This window comes from Acomys minous (genome assembly GCF_964271855.1).
Source record: "Acomys minous genome assembly, chromosome: 8".
In the NCBI taxonomy this organism is placed as follows: Eukaryota; Metazoa; Chordata; class Mammalia; order Rodentia; family Muridae; genus Acomys; species Acomys minous.
In genome coordinates, this window is record NC_140489.1 from 35,116,971 (window position 1) to 35,131,952 (window position 14,982).

The window sequence follows — 14,982 nt, forward strand, 5'->3', positions numbered from 1 at the left end:
AATGTGATGTACTGTGCCCAGGAGAGAAGAGGTTAGTTCACCATGCCACCATGAATTGAATTTTAGTTTTTAGATTTTGATCTCAAGACAAATGTGTCAGAGTTCACATAATCAGTCTAGCCCTCTGGCCATGCCTGGCTCTGTCTGTCCCTTTCAGCATCTCTCTGTCTCAGCATCCTGGCCTCTGCTCCAGGGTGTATAAATGAAAATAATTAAAATGTCTTCCCTTCTATCAGCTCTCTAGGTCCATTTTTGGCTAGAACAGACAGGGAGCGTTTCCAGTCGTATCCACAGTTGGCTCACCTTTCCTCAGGGGTGAAAAGATGAGAGGGGAAGGGAAGCAAGAGAAGAATCTGGGGCAGGTAGTCCGGGGTGAGGAATGTGACAGGAAGAAGAGAGGGGATGGGGAGCAGAGCTGCAGACCTGAGTGGGAATGCTGGTGGTGGATGACTTAGCAGGCTCTACATCACCAAATACTGTAACAGTGCAGAGTCAGCAGTGACGTGCAACCCAACACGCCAATCCTCGGACTACAATAACGCAACACACCAAAGCAAAGCACTCCGCCAAAGCATCACATCAACCATGAGACTAAGGTGCTTTCTTCCCCTGTTAGAGGTATGGCAGCTGGGACTTAGGGCAGGCACAAGCACTAAACTACAGTACAAAATCTTGAGTATCTGAGGCTGTCAAAGCTCATTTTCTTAGCAATTATAGCTACACTGTATTCCCAGAAGTCTCTAGAATTTTATAAACAGCAAATAGTTAAAATCTGGTGGCCAAAAGGATGTGCTATTTACTTAGATCACATGTTCTGCTTTACTCCGTGATATGCAAACGTTTTCTATGTTGACGGGAGACATAGATGCTGAGCCCTCCCAATCTTCACTGATCTTATGAACATCTGATGTTTATCCTAAGAGTTTTTTGGTTTGTATATTCATGTAGTGTATACATGTGCGGAGGTATACTCACCTGTATGTGGGCACAGGCTCATGTATGTATACGCATGTGGAGGCACAAGGTTAATGCTGAATATCTTTCGCGATGCCTCACCACATTACATATTGAAGCAGGGTCTTTTGTGGTGCCAACTGCTGGCTATTTTGGCTGTGTAGCTAGCCAGGCCGCTCTGGGGTTTCCCTCGCTCCACCTATACGTGGGCTACCACACCCACTGATGCTTTACATGGTTTCTGGGGAGCCAAACTCAGCAAGAGTCATATACTTATAGCCACACCCAAAGCCCTACTTTCTTCTTGTGGATTAGGAAGCCTAGCAAAACAGTACACAGAACCTCAGGAATTCTACTGTTTCTGGGACACTCTATATAAAGAGATTTATTTATGGTCAATACATTTACAATTGTAATGAGTATTTGACATTCTTAAAAAGAAGAAAAGTGAATGGTGGTAAACTCCAGGAACTGTGTCAATACAGTCACTTCACCTACTTATAAGCTACGTGGGCACGTGTGTGTGGTCAAAAAGCCATGCCTGGCACTTTAACTGTAAAGGAGAAAAGTAAAGCTGAGCCTGAAGAGTTACAGCACTCAGGCAGCAGTTTCTGGATGGCTCATTCTGGTTCTCATGTTTGTTATCATTGTGTTAGTACTCCAGGTACCTAGACAGTGTCTTAGGGACACTGTACTTTAAACTGAACACAATCATCAACAATTAAGAGATACCTTATTTTTACTCAAAACTTATAAAATTATAATTTGTGGCTTAAATATTTACACATAAGCATCAATTTTGAAGTTTTAAATAGGGAAAATAAACAGTAAAAAAGCACAAGTTAAGAAAAACCAAATAAAATAGCTACTTTATGCCTAACACAATTGGAAACAACTCCTAAGATGAAAAAACAAAACAATACAAAGAAATTCTTAGTAGAAGGCTTCACACATTGGTGGCAGCAGTGTGGATGGTACCAAACATTTTAGGAACCACCATGGCAACACACCTCAAAGCCACAAAAATATTAACATTCTAATTTTAGAGTTACCTCCAACTGACTGCACAGAGAGTCAAAACTCCCCCATTTTCTCTAGAAAAAGACAGCAGTATCATGGGGCAGGGGCTGCAGTAAGTGGAAGAGAGAAGTCCTATTCTGTATTTGGAAGCAAAGAACCAGGGCCAATGTACAAGGCCAAGTTGCAACCATCTCATGTTTTCTCTTTTTTCACACTATTAAACAGAACACTTGGTGGGTGTCTAGTTGTGTCACTGTCATTACAGTTTACCCTTTATGAACTCTGACCTTTAATACCATTCACCAGAGAATCTGCATAAAACTAGGAATGCACCCAAGTAGAGCATGGGCTTCTCTGAAGCTGTCCGTTTCTGCCTGTTGGGCCCAATCAATTCCTATTATTTGTTTTCTTACTACAAATATTAACATTGGAGACGATAAAGCTAGAAGAACTAAATATTGAAAATAACAGCAACAGAAATAAAGGTGGGAAAGAGAGTGCTCTTAAAATGAAGGCAAAACTGACAGAAATGGAGGTAAGAGCAGGCCAGCCAGCTGCTTAAAGGAACTTCTCAAGAAGTGCGCCACTTTGAAAGTCTCTCTGTCTCATCCCAAAGGGCTAGTTCTAGTTAGAAGGGCAGAGCTTCCATGAGAGCTAAGTGTCCATGACTGGCCACACGCCAGGGCTCTATCCCGAAGCAGGCCCTAAGCCCCGTGATTACCACTGTGCAAGAGCATGGAGTGCTCAGGATCCTGAGTTCTAGGTCAGCTCTACAGGCAACTCTTGAAAATGGGGCAGAGGATCACTATAGGTAATGAAACCCTGTCTGACAGGGATCGAGGGAGAGGGGAGGGAGGAGGGGAGGAAAGGAGGAAGGGAGGAAGGAAGGGAGGAAGGCTGTCTTATCTTAGTGGCAGGTTTATCTCAGTGGGTGGAATGGTTACCTAGAAATCTGAAGTCTTTGGGCTCAATCTCAACTGGAAAAAAAAAAAAGTCAATCCATCAATCCATCAACCAACCAAGTAACTAAAACAAACCAGCATTTGCTTAAGCAGGCCCCAACAGTCTCCTTACTTGCCAAGAAAAAGAAAAGTTTATTATTAAGCTGCATTGATCTTAATAAACTCCTAAATGATAACAGCAAAAATAGGAAGAAAAGTATTTAAATAAAGAGGAAATGCGTCCTGGAATCACGAGTGTTTTATTGGCTGTCATCTTCCTATGGCAAATGTCTGATAATTATCTTTCAAAAAATATATTCCACGTGTTAAAAAACCAAAAGTATACCAGTTCAAAGTAGCTACAAGAATGCTACAATTCAGACTTAATCCATCTGCATGCCTATATGAGTGTACAGTAGTGGAAACAGATTCAGGGAAGGTGCTCATGCCGCTAGAGACCCACAAAACCACTGTAACCACATATGGCTACTTGAGGTCTCATTTCCTGAAGAGAAGAAAAGAAATCTCTCACACGACTGGGTGTCTGGAGAATGACAGCACAAGGCCACATTCACAGGGGACTCTCGGGCATTGTACCCAAGTTGTCAGCTCATAAGACACATTAGCATCAAACATTCCCTTGTAAGACATTCCCCAAGCAACTCAACCCGTGGTTCTGGTCGCTGAGGTGTGTTTAGATTGCTGTGACTGACTACAGCCGCACAGTGCTCTGCAGAAACAAGAGTGCCATGGAGACGGGATGAGCTCTGAGCACGGGCCTGAGCCTTGGAGGGGCGGCAAGGCTGGGGGACAGGCAGAGCTCCTTCCAGAGCCACTGGGACAGGGAAGGACATACTGCTGCACGGGGCTGGGAGGACGGAGGAGGGCTCCCACGGCTGCAAGGGAGGGCTGCCTTCTAATCTCCATGCTGCTTGCTGCCCTTTCACCCCACAATGGCACGTCCTGGTGGAGTTGTCACCACAGGACTAGCCCTCAGCTATGCTGGGGCAAGAACCCCTCAGAACTGTGAAGGAAAAACTCACCCCATACTTGCACTTTTTGCCACAAACTGGATTAAGACAGCAACAACAAAAACCACAAAGAACAAAACCAAAGAAAAGCAGAATATACAACTTCAAAGACAGATCACATGAGAGAAAAGCTCAGAAAAAAATTTCTAAAAATAAGACAAACTGGGGAGAACACAGCAACACAAGGACAGCAACGAGGAAACACTATTAGGAAAACAAAACCAAGTTCTTTGAGAATAAAAATATAACTGCTCAAAATAAAACCCAACAGAAAGGCTGCTTCAGTACAACAGCAGGGAACCCAGATGTGGAACCCAGATGTGGTGGCGCATACACACAGTCCCAGCTCTCAGGGAGGCAGAGCAAGCGGATCTCTTGTGAGTTCGAGGCCAGCCTGGCCTACAAAGCAAGTCCAGGACAGCTAAGGCTACACAGAGAAACCCTGTCTCAAAGAACAAAAACAAACAAACAAGAAGAAGTGCACAGAGCTGTGTGCCAGTGCCTTGTTCAGGATGGAGAACTGAGTAAGAGGGAACAATTCAAACATCAGTGTATTGAGAGCTGGGCATAGTGGTGTGTGCCTGTTACCTCCAGCACTGCGGGAACCAAGACGGGACAGTCCCTAGGACTGCTAACCAGTCAGCCCCGGCAACGGTTTAGGCCCAGGGTTAGTGAGAGACCTTGTTTTAAGGGAATATGGCAAAAGTGATGGAGCCTCATCTCCTCCTCTGACCTCTGCACAAGCATGCAAAGGTACGTGTGCAAAGGTACGTGTGCAAAGGTACTTGCACTTATGTGGGTGTACATACCACACAGACATTCAGCAAGACGTCTTTAATAAAATAAATAAATACAAATCCAAGCATTCTACTATCTACTCAAATGAAGTTCCATATAGAGGAGTTTGAAATTCTTCATGATAAATGTTAATATGTAAGGGTTTCTCATTCTTCACAATAAATAACCATACTATAAACGCCGGGAGGGCAGGAGTCTATTGTTTGCTTGCCCTAGGCTCTACTCTACTCTCCACGCTGCTTGTTGTCCTTTCACCCCACAATGCCATGACCTGGTGGAGTGGTCACAACTTTCATAGTGCCAACTCTGGCTGAGGTTTTCCTGTGTTAGGGTAGGCCCTCAGAACTCCAGGGAAATAACTCACAAAACAGGTCCTAAATATTATCTGCACAACTGAGTAAATAAGTAAATGAACATGTGGTTAGTTCTATATTTAAAACCAGACAAAAATGTTTGGGGTAGTACTGTGAATAGAAAATAAATTTTATCTTCTGTATTGCCATACTTATTTTCTATAACAAGCAAGCTTATTTATGCCCCCCGTCTTTTTGCGGGGGGAGGTAGTTGTTTTTTGTTTTTAAAACAGTCTCTCTGTATGGCCCTGGCTGTCCTGGAACTTAGGCCTCTGCCTCCAAGTACTGAATTAAAGGAATGAGCCACCAGACCCAGCTCTCCTTATGCTTTTATCTGGGTCTTTATTTTTTAAGTTGGCTCTTCTCTTCGGGAGAACGGAGGCTCAGTTGTCCTCTATATGCAGCAGCCACTGGGATGTAACACTGACTTCCCTTTAGGAAGAACTTGCAGGTGGTTCAGCCCTGTAAGAAATGCAATTATCTGAGTCTCTGGCCTTGGGCTCTACGGCAGTTTAGCAGCTGAGCCACACTCTACCAGAGCAGCCCCTAGTTAGTATGGAGCATGGAAGACAGGGTGAGGCAGAAAACTATATGGCCAGGTACTTGCTCCCCTGTCAGGGACTTTTCTGATAATGTTCATCTTTCTCCTTTACATTGGACAAGATGTTTGTTAACACCAGCCCTGTCTGAAGCTCTCCTTGCCTAATTCTTCCTCCGTGCCCTTTTCTCTTATGCTGCACCATGGGCTGAAGGGTTTCTTCACAAGGCTCTGCTTCTTTTCCATCCTGTATTCCACAGGTGCCATCACCAGGCCCGCAGCCTGTCTGTACCTTTCTCCTCATCTGCTTATCACACAACCTGGCTGGTTAAAGGAAAGGCAGTCCCTAGCAAAGGCTGGATTCTGAGCAGGGAAGACTGTAGACACCTAGAAAGACTTGGGTCTACTGCTAGGATTCCATCGAGAGACACGGAAGACTTGCAACTATGTATAGAGTTGGTAATCCGCATAGAGAGCCTTAGATACAATTCGCCACACACTGCTGTGATTGGGGGTTGACAACAATGGAGTCAGAGGACCTTATAACAAGAGACCAGCAACAGTGGTGGTATTTACTGAAGCAGAGCAATGCCAAATAACAGTTAAGTCTGAACTTCTACAGAGCATCAGAGAGGGCCCCTCAAAGCCATCCCAGTGTAGACAGAAAACAGCAGCTGAGACTTGTAGCAAGAACTGAGAAAGCCGGGAAATAGAGGTACATGGCAGGGACAACCAATGCAATTCACTGTAACTTTTGGAAAGATTGTGAGGCTACTGATGACTGAGGCATGTGAAAAACCAAACCAGTAAGCCAGAATAAGAAAACAGAAGTTGAATGTAAAAGCAAATGTGTTTGTCATACTGAAGGCTGAATATGTGAATTATTAGATTCAGTTATGGGTCTTGAGATAATAAACTAGACATATTAAATAAAATATGCACACAAATATGCCTGCCATCAAAAGGTGGGCATTTGATAAACAGTCAGAAAAGAACTGGCATCAAATTCTAAAAATTAATTTCTCAATGGAACTTTCTACATAGGAAATGGGCAATGTTTTCACCTCTGATTTTATTGTCAAACAACTATGTTCCCATGAGTGGATCTGAAAGGATAGCTTTGGATGTGGTCCAGAGTCTGAGCTAGCAGGGGGCTATGATGATCCATCTTGATCTATAAGCTTATGGAGGTGAGTGAGGGTGCATCCTTTCAGCATCTATAACCTCTGAGCTGTGATGGCTTGGGCACCTTAAGAGCCCAAATGCTCTATGAGTAAGAGAGGCTGGGCATTCACAGTCACAGAAGGAGAGGATGCCGGCTTCTAAAGAGGCCATATTAACACTTTACTTAGTGTGTGACGCTCTGGAAGCCTTAAGCAGATATAAAGATGGCAGCCAGAGTGGTACAGGGCACCTGCCTGTTACCACACGGTCTGGTGCTTCATAGTAACTGTTAGTTATTTTGCTCCCTGAGGCCTGCGTGCTGTCTTTTATGAGCAGACTATCACATACCCCAAGTAATGCTATGTAACCTTGCCTCCAAAATTATCCCTGATTGGCTAAATAAAAGGCCTACACACCTGGGCCGGGCAGAAGTTAGGTAGGCAAAGCTAAGGCTTGGAGAACAGGAGAGAGACAGGTATGAGAGACAAGAAGGAAAAAGGAGACTAAGAGGGGCTAGCAAAGATAATGAAATAATCTAACTCAGAAAATTAAACACTCGGTATCCAGAAAGCGCCCTTACCACTAAGGCATCCAATACGTAGTACTTTTCTTAACAACATGACCAGACTTAGGAATACTCGTGGCTAGGTGTTTGCTGCTCAGACTCTCCTCACTTTCTGAGCCAAGGCGTTCTCTGTGAGGTCTAAGCTCTCCAAGGTGCTTGCTTCTGCCTAAACAGAAACAAGCCTCAGACTACTTTAAACATTGAGCTAGGGACTAGCCAATAACTAGGATTCTCAATCTATTAAAATAGGACACATGGCCCCTGCCTTCTTTAATGCACTGTAAGGCCTGTCACACGCAGGACCCTGTCCTCCACAACCTCAGAGATCTTTGTTCATTCTCTTCTAGAAACAGTGAAAGCTCTAACTCCACATAGAGAACCAGAGCAGCCATTAGCCAGAGGTTAGCACATACAGGCTACATGCAGAGAGAGCACCACACAGCCAGGGCAATGACAGTTACTTATGAGGGGCATCAGACGAGCGGGGTCTGCCTTCCCTATAAAGTGCACATGTGCACACAGAAGAACTCTTGAGAAAAAACCATTAAGGACCTACAGGAATATGTGTATTTCAGTATAAGTTATTCCTTAGCCGGGTGCTTTTAGCCATGTAGTATGGAGTTTAGCTAGAAGCTGTGATGGAGGGGGGGCTCGTTGGCTCTCAGTATCCATTTTTCACTCCACATTCTTTCTGACCTAATGATGTTGATTTAATAGACTAGGACATTAAAAAACAAAAACAAAAAACAAAACAAAACAAAAGGTCTGGATAACGAAACAGAACACATAACTGCAGAAGTTGTCACTCAACACAAATAATGTTATTCAGCATGCATTAAAGAGTTGCTGTTAAAGATGGCTGACTACAAGATGCAAAGAACTGGGCAAGCAGCCTTCACGGGAACAAATGAAATCTAAATTGTCTCTTCAAAGTGACCATCATGGGGCTCAGCATACTAAGATTTGTGTGTGTGTGCATGTGCACAGTGAGCACATGTGTGAAAGCACATTTGTTTGTTTATATGTATGTGTGTGTATACATGTGCACATGTGCACTATAGGAAGAAGGTAAGAACAATAAAATTACTGCCTTAGAATTAGCAGTTTATGAGTTATTATTTTCCATCAGTTGTCCTCAGTTTCTCCTGGCCACTGAGCAAAAGGGAACCTTGCTTTATCAGAGCTTCTTTATAACTTGACACCAAGCAATGCCCCGCCTTCACCTATACCATCTCTCTCTCTCCTTTCTCCTCTCTGTCTCTATCTCTGTCTGTCTGTCTCTATCTCTGTCTGTCTGTCTCTATCTACCTGTCTCTCTCTATTAACACTTTTACTCATTGTCTCAGTAACTACCACCATCAAAGCAACCCATGCACACCTTTCTTCCATTAGTGGAATTCCAGAAAGCACACACCTGAATTGTAAACGCAAGGAAACCTAAAACCCACTGTGGGGCCACATAGCACAGGTAATAGCTGGGAAAGAGGCCTTTCCTACAAGCCATGCCAGCTACAGGTAACACTGGAATTACTTTCTCCAGCTTAGCATTTGCCATCTATAACTCTCCTTGGCACTTTGATTGAAGTGACCACAGAAAAACTGAACACAAAACTATGTATGTTCTCAGAGAAAATATTCTTAAGAGTTAAATCAGTGTTACCCTACTTCCCAGAGTACGGTACCATCATCTGTCTGAACAGCGATTACAATGACAGGTTCATGCCAGTGTCCACAAAGCACTAAGTGAGGAGACCACATAAAGATGAAGCAGAAACACAATGTGTGTCAACTACATCATCCCTGTCATTTCATGCTGGGTGAAAACCCAACAAGAGAGGACAAGAGAAGCAGCAGCAGAATGCGTGTGGCTGTTGCATGGCTTATCCAAATGAAAGGGGCAGTTTTTCTCTTTGTCCAGAGTTTATCCAGTAAACTCAGCTTGTATGTTGGAGTCAAGTGGCCTCTAAAGTTTATATCTACAAGATATAATGTTTACAAAGATAATGTAATATCAAAGTGACTACAGCTTCATCAGCTGAACATGATTAAATATTACACATGACGCTGACTGAGGCTATGCTTCAGTAAAGAAAATAATAACAATAACATAATAATATTATATTTACCATAACATAAATGAGCAACAATAATTATTATTAGCAATTTCCCTAGAGACAGCTACAGTGAAGTCAAGGACACATTAAACAGCTGAATGCAGAGAGGACCTAAAGGGAGTGAGGTGACAGCCATCCTAGGGGTGCTGCAGCCTTGCTGCTAGGGGCAAACGCCTCTTGCCTGCACTATACTCTTTCCACAAAGAGATTGAGGGAAACAAGTAAGAGATTTCACTGAGCCAAAAGTACATGTGAAAATTACAAATTGTTTTAAATTGTATTTTGCACCATCATATTAATTTTACATATATAGTATGCTTTTGCTGAGTTTAATTTCTGCTTAATATTATTCAGTTGTCATTTGTAGGACATTATCAATATGTAACAAATGACTAGAGTTTCCAAGGTCGGCCAACCAAAAAGTGCTCTAAGGGTCGGCATGCTCCGTGACTTTTCTTGGACTAGCCTCCTGGATAAGCCACTTTTCACTGTTCCCGACACCAGGCTGGCAGGTGCCAGTGTCACGAGCTGTCCGTCCCTCGTGCCACACGTACTTTCTGCTCCCACCAGCTGGACTTCAAGATGGAAACAGAATTGGCTGCATCTTCCCAGTGCTGCTGAGGCCAACTGACTTTCTTTAATTATGGAAGCTGACTAAATGAGCAGGAAAGACAAAGGCAGAGTCTATGAAAACTGAACTGATGGCGTTAGGAAGCCCATAGTCCCTGAGAAGACAGCTGTGAGGTAGACGTTACAGCCAGAGAAGTGACAAGGGATTACTACACAGACTCAGCACCAGAGGACCTCACTAGCTTAGGCCAGTAACACAAGGCAGCACTTAAAAGCGGAGTCGTTGTCAGAGAAGAATGTGTACCAACAGGACCAATGCCTCGTTGTGTCTTAAATATCACAGATAGGTACCTTCTCATCAATGCCCTGATTTAACCAGTACTTACCACTATTTACTATCAAGCAGTCGTACTTACACTGGTTAGAACCAGGGTATTTTCTATGTCTAACCAACTAACTGTTTTTTGAGCTTATGAGCCTTTTGAGCTTATGAGGCTCTATGAATCAGTAAGTTGACTTGCTTTGCAATCTTAGGTATTCAAATTTTGATTTCATACCTTTGAAAGATGGAAATACTTAAAAGGAAGTTCTCCTTTACTTTCATCTTGTATAACAGAAATGAGGGGACAGTGATGAAGTACAAAGGAGCTCCATGACAGTCTACTGCCTAAGCCACAGTATTCTCCTCTAGAAATTATGATTAGCAACATATCACCTCCCTCATGGGCATTAAGGGTTAGAAATGGAAACTGCTGTATCAAAGGCTTAGCACAGTGCCTGGGTCACAAGTGCTGAAAACTGTTCATGATGAGCATTATTACACTACACAGTGAGAAAAAATAGTAATGTAGATAGAGAAAAAAATATGTTCACTTATATGTTAAATTTATCTGTTAAATGTATATTTTAAACTCAAAGTCAGTGGCAGTGACAGGTGGAACAAGATGGCTTCTCAGAGACGTGAACATCTGCTTGGAAAAATTCTAGGACAATATAGAGCAGAAGTTCTTGATCAGAGGCAATTGATCCCCAAAAAACATCTGGCAATACTAGACATATTTTAGTCTGTGTTCCCTGGCAGGGAGGGGCATGGAGAAAACCTAGACATCCAGGATTGGAGACCAAGGATGCCAACTTACAGAGGTCAGAACAGTGTCCATCTTTAAGAACCACCAGCCCCAAACACAAAGCTGGTGAGTTTGAGAAACCCTCTGCTCTCACACACAAAGAAAGATCATTTCTAAACCTGAACTCCAGAAAAATCATTTTAGAAGTAAAACTGAAATTTCCATTCTATTGATTCCAGAAGCTGTGCTGTAGATACTTAGGAATGAGAGAGACAGGACTGTTTAGCGATGGGACTCAATTCTTTTACCAGTAAAACTGTAATCTGGTCAGTCTGTCCTTCAATACTCTTTAAAAACATTGAGATTCTACAGTAGGCAAACTCATAAAGTCAGAAGGAGAATAAATCTAAGTAATGTTCAAATACTGCAACAGAGGCAGGTAATCACAACCTCACTGGAGAAGGTACAAAGCACGAAGCCTCCCGGCACAGGTCTCCTGACCTGGCTGTGGAGACAGCTGGTCTACCCCAGAGACCACAGTGGATGGAGATCGGTGTGCTTCTAGCTGGGTGCCTACAGGACAGACAGAGTCCTCAATTTTAATGCTGTTCAAAACACACTAGAAAACTGATGAAGTCTATTTACACTACATTGTGCTTTTCTTAAAAGTACAAGATAAGACACATACAATTTCAGATACACACATGCACACATACTTTAGTCTACCACCTCCAAGACTAGAAAAAAAAAACCACACAGTAAGTGTTAAAGACACTTCTCCATCTTATATTTTTGGTTGTGGGCCTCGCCTTTAACAGGTGAGCCATCTCTCCAGCCCCACTTTCCCATCTTTAGTACCTTTTCTGCTCAAGGCCTACACTCAAGTCATGCCTGAGACTCATTGGCTCTGAGATTTTAATCAAATAATAAAATCTGTTTTTACCAGAGGTCCTGTGAAAGGGACAAAAATATTATAACTTTGATTAAAAAAAAAAAGACTCAGGAGGCAAAGAAAAGTACTAAAAAATGGAGCGGAATGTTAAAACAACAACAACAAAGAAGCTGTAACTGAGTCTCAACTTTACAAATCTGTCCCTGAAGATGGCACAACAAGTCAACAGAGTTTAATTTCACTCACAAAAATCAAACAGGTTTTATTCTTTTAAAAACCCCTAATATTTAATTTGAAGACATTTCAATATCCAAAGGGGGAAACTTTGGAACTCTCCCTAAAACGCAAATAAATAAATCACAACAAAGAGCTATTGAAACATTTTACCACCAAGAAAGACAATTCACAAGCACATCTCATGTCACACAATTGTCATTTTTTCCATGAGTAGAGCAAAATAAAAAAATCTAATCATCCACTCACCTTTCTGGTAGAAGAATTTCCTATAATAGTATGCGCCAAGATCCACGTGTTCCACCGTGTACCTTTTCACTCTGTCTAGATGCAACATCAAGCTTTCCTTGGGCACTTCAAGAACTGCCACTCCCGCATTCGTGCAATGAGAGCTGAGGGTGGACTCGAAGGAGGCACTTTCACACCCACTAAATGAGCCAGAATTTGACTTTGACAGGCTGATCTTCCTCTCACCTTCTCCACCAATCTCATTCCGAAAATACGGACAGCTCATGACAAGTTCATTGCTCTTGTCATCTCCTTGGTCCATGCCAAGGCTTCCTTTGGAATTGAGGTCCTCTGTGCTACCCATAGGAGAGCTGAAGCTAGCTGAGTGAGACAAAGGTCCAGAGACCAAGGACGCCACTGCGGCCGCTGATGCTCCTGTGGTGGTATTTCTCCTCTTAATCACATTGTGCCTGTTCATAATGGCTTCATTCAAGTCAAACAATATGCTCTGGACATCATAGTGGGCAAAGCATTTTGGACATGTCCAGGGCCTCACAGAGTCTTCTGATCTGTTGTCCTCAAGGTCCGATGACTTCCCAAGCTCTTCACCTTTGGCATTGCGTAATTTACGGAAAATGGAGGAGTCTCCAGTTTCCGACTTAGAACGTCGCTTGAGTGGTTTTTCCCTTTCCTTGAAAAGCCTGAGGTTCTCTCTCTGTGAGATGGGCCCATCGATCACATCCAAGGAGAAACCGGAACCCTTGCCCCCACCAGTGATGAGAAAGTCACTGAGTTTGGTTGGAGTTGGACCTCGGTCAGCTCTGTCATCTTTGTAGCCCTTTAACAAATCGAAGAAGCTTTCTCCGGACGTTCCCTGCTTGTCGATTGAAGATGTGCTACCGTATTCCCTGTGCAATGACGGCCCCGACTTATAGGTGGGGGAGATACATTCATCAAAGCTATCCACATCAAGCTCACTTATGGTGATATCGCTGTTGCTGCGCTGCCGGATTCTGCGAAGGGCTTTCCTGGGGGAGCTGGGGTAGGCTTCGGGCATGAGGAATCTGGAGTCCATGTTCTCCGCTGGCCCCGTCTTGTTCTTCAGGGTGTTCTGTATGCTCTTCAGCATGGCTGAGTCATTGGAATTGAGGCTAACAGAACTTCCCTGACTCACAGGACTGCCTTTGGAGGACAGGCTCTCAAGGCAACTTGAGGTTTCTATTTCCTGGCTTGAACGGTTAGATTCTTTCACGTTTTCCTTTCTTGGAGGCCAATCTGCAATTCTTGCCCTAACCCCCATCTTGGGGACCCCAGGGGTTGAGGTTATATGGTGAGGACCTTCACTTCGTGGGGGCCCTACTGCAGCCATGACTGATGATCCTAAGCTGCCATTTTGGGACCGGAAGCGACGCATGTAGAAGTCATCAGTGTGAACTTTGGGGGTGCCGTCTGTGCTGACAACAGAGGCTCTGTCAGCGGTGACAGTCCTTTCTGTCTGCGACCGCTTCAAGCTGGTCATGATGTTAAAAGCAACCACTTAAACCCCTGAAGAAAGGATCGCCATGCTTGTGTTTGAAATCTGCACTCCTGCTTTAGAGAATAGCTTCCAGAAAATACGGCAATAGCGCTGAGATCTTAAGCCTTTTCATTTAAAAGGTTAAATGATGCCGTGTTTTCAGACCACTGAAAATCCAGGTCTTCCAAACATTGTAATCCACAGCAGTCCCTGTGCTTCCTCTAACAGAAGGCTTCCTTCACAAAAGACAGAGCAGAACGTGCATCACTGGGGCTCTGTGGTCGCCATGATCCCATGCTCCCCCTAAAGAGAGGAGGACAACCTGAATTAGTACTTGGCAGATACATCCAGAAGAAATAAGCAGCAGCCAAAATCAGACAGACAAAGGGAGAGGCAATGCACAGTTCCAAGATCCACGTTTTTAATAAAGCTGATATGAAAGAGAAAAGCAAAAAGTAATAAAACCCCATCAATTATGCTACAAGAGCGCTATGACTACCTCGGTTCAGCTGAATTGTTTGCTAAGCTGGGAGGGAAGCGGAGACATTTGCGCCCATGACCTCTAATAATGTAGACACCATGCCACTGTGCTGACCAGAAGTTGGAGACAAAACCAACCTTCCCGATAACTGGAGCGAGCAGGGCAGTGTTCTGAGAACCAAAAGTCAACAAGATTTTACCGATTATGCTGCAGCACTCACTTTATAATACCTTCCATATTTCAAGTCGATACTTATTTCCCTACAAAAGCTTACCATAGTTGGCAAGAGCAGGCACACACGGCACAGAGAAGACAGGCAGCGTTTCCTGGAGCCATCGTACCCTGCACTTTCTAACCCACAGGAAGAGATCGCAGAACGAGCCCAGCACTCACAGCCACCTTCCCCAAGCTCCTTACTTTCATCTACTCTCAGAGCTGGAAGTCTTCTGCTAATTCACAAAATGCCTGCATTCCCTTAAGCAGAGCAGCCTCCTCCTCCCCATCAGTGCTAATTTA

The 14,982-nt window shown here is 43.6% G+C and overlaps 1 protein-coding gene across 8 annotated transcripts in view; it reads right to left on the reverse strand.

Moving 5' to 3' along the window:
* SIPA1L1 (signal induced proliferation associated 1 like 1) overlaps positions 1 to 14,982 on the reverse strand; it is a 277,017-nt gene that overhangs the window by 93,868 nt on the left and 168,167 nt on the right. For all 8 annotated transcript variants that reach the window (XM_084792053.1, XM_084792052.1, XM_084792056.1 and 5 more), the window contains one exon: positions 12,491 to 14,288. In XM_084792053.1, the coding sequence (XP_084648179.1) occupies positions 12,491 to 13,988 (1,498 nt within the window). In that variant the 5' untranslated portion in view covers positions 13,989 to 14,288. The remainder of the gene's footprint in view (positions 1 to 12,490; positions 14,289 to 14,982) is intronic.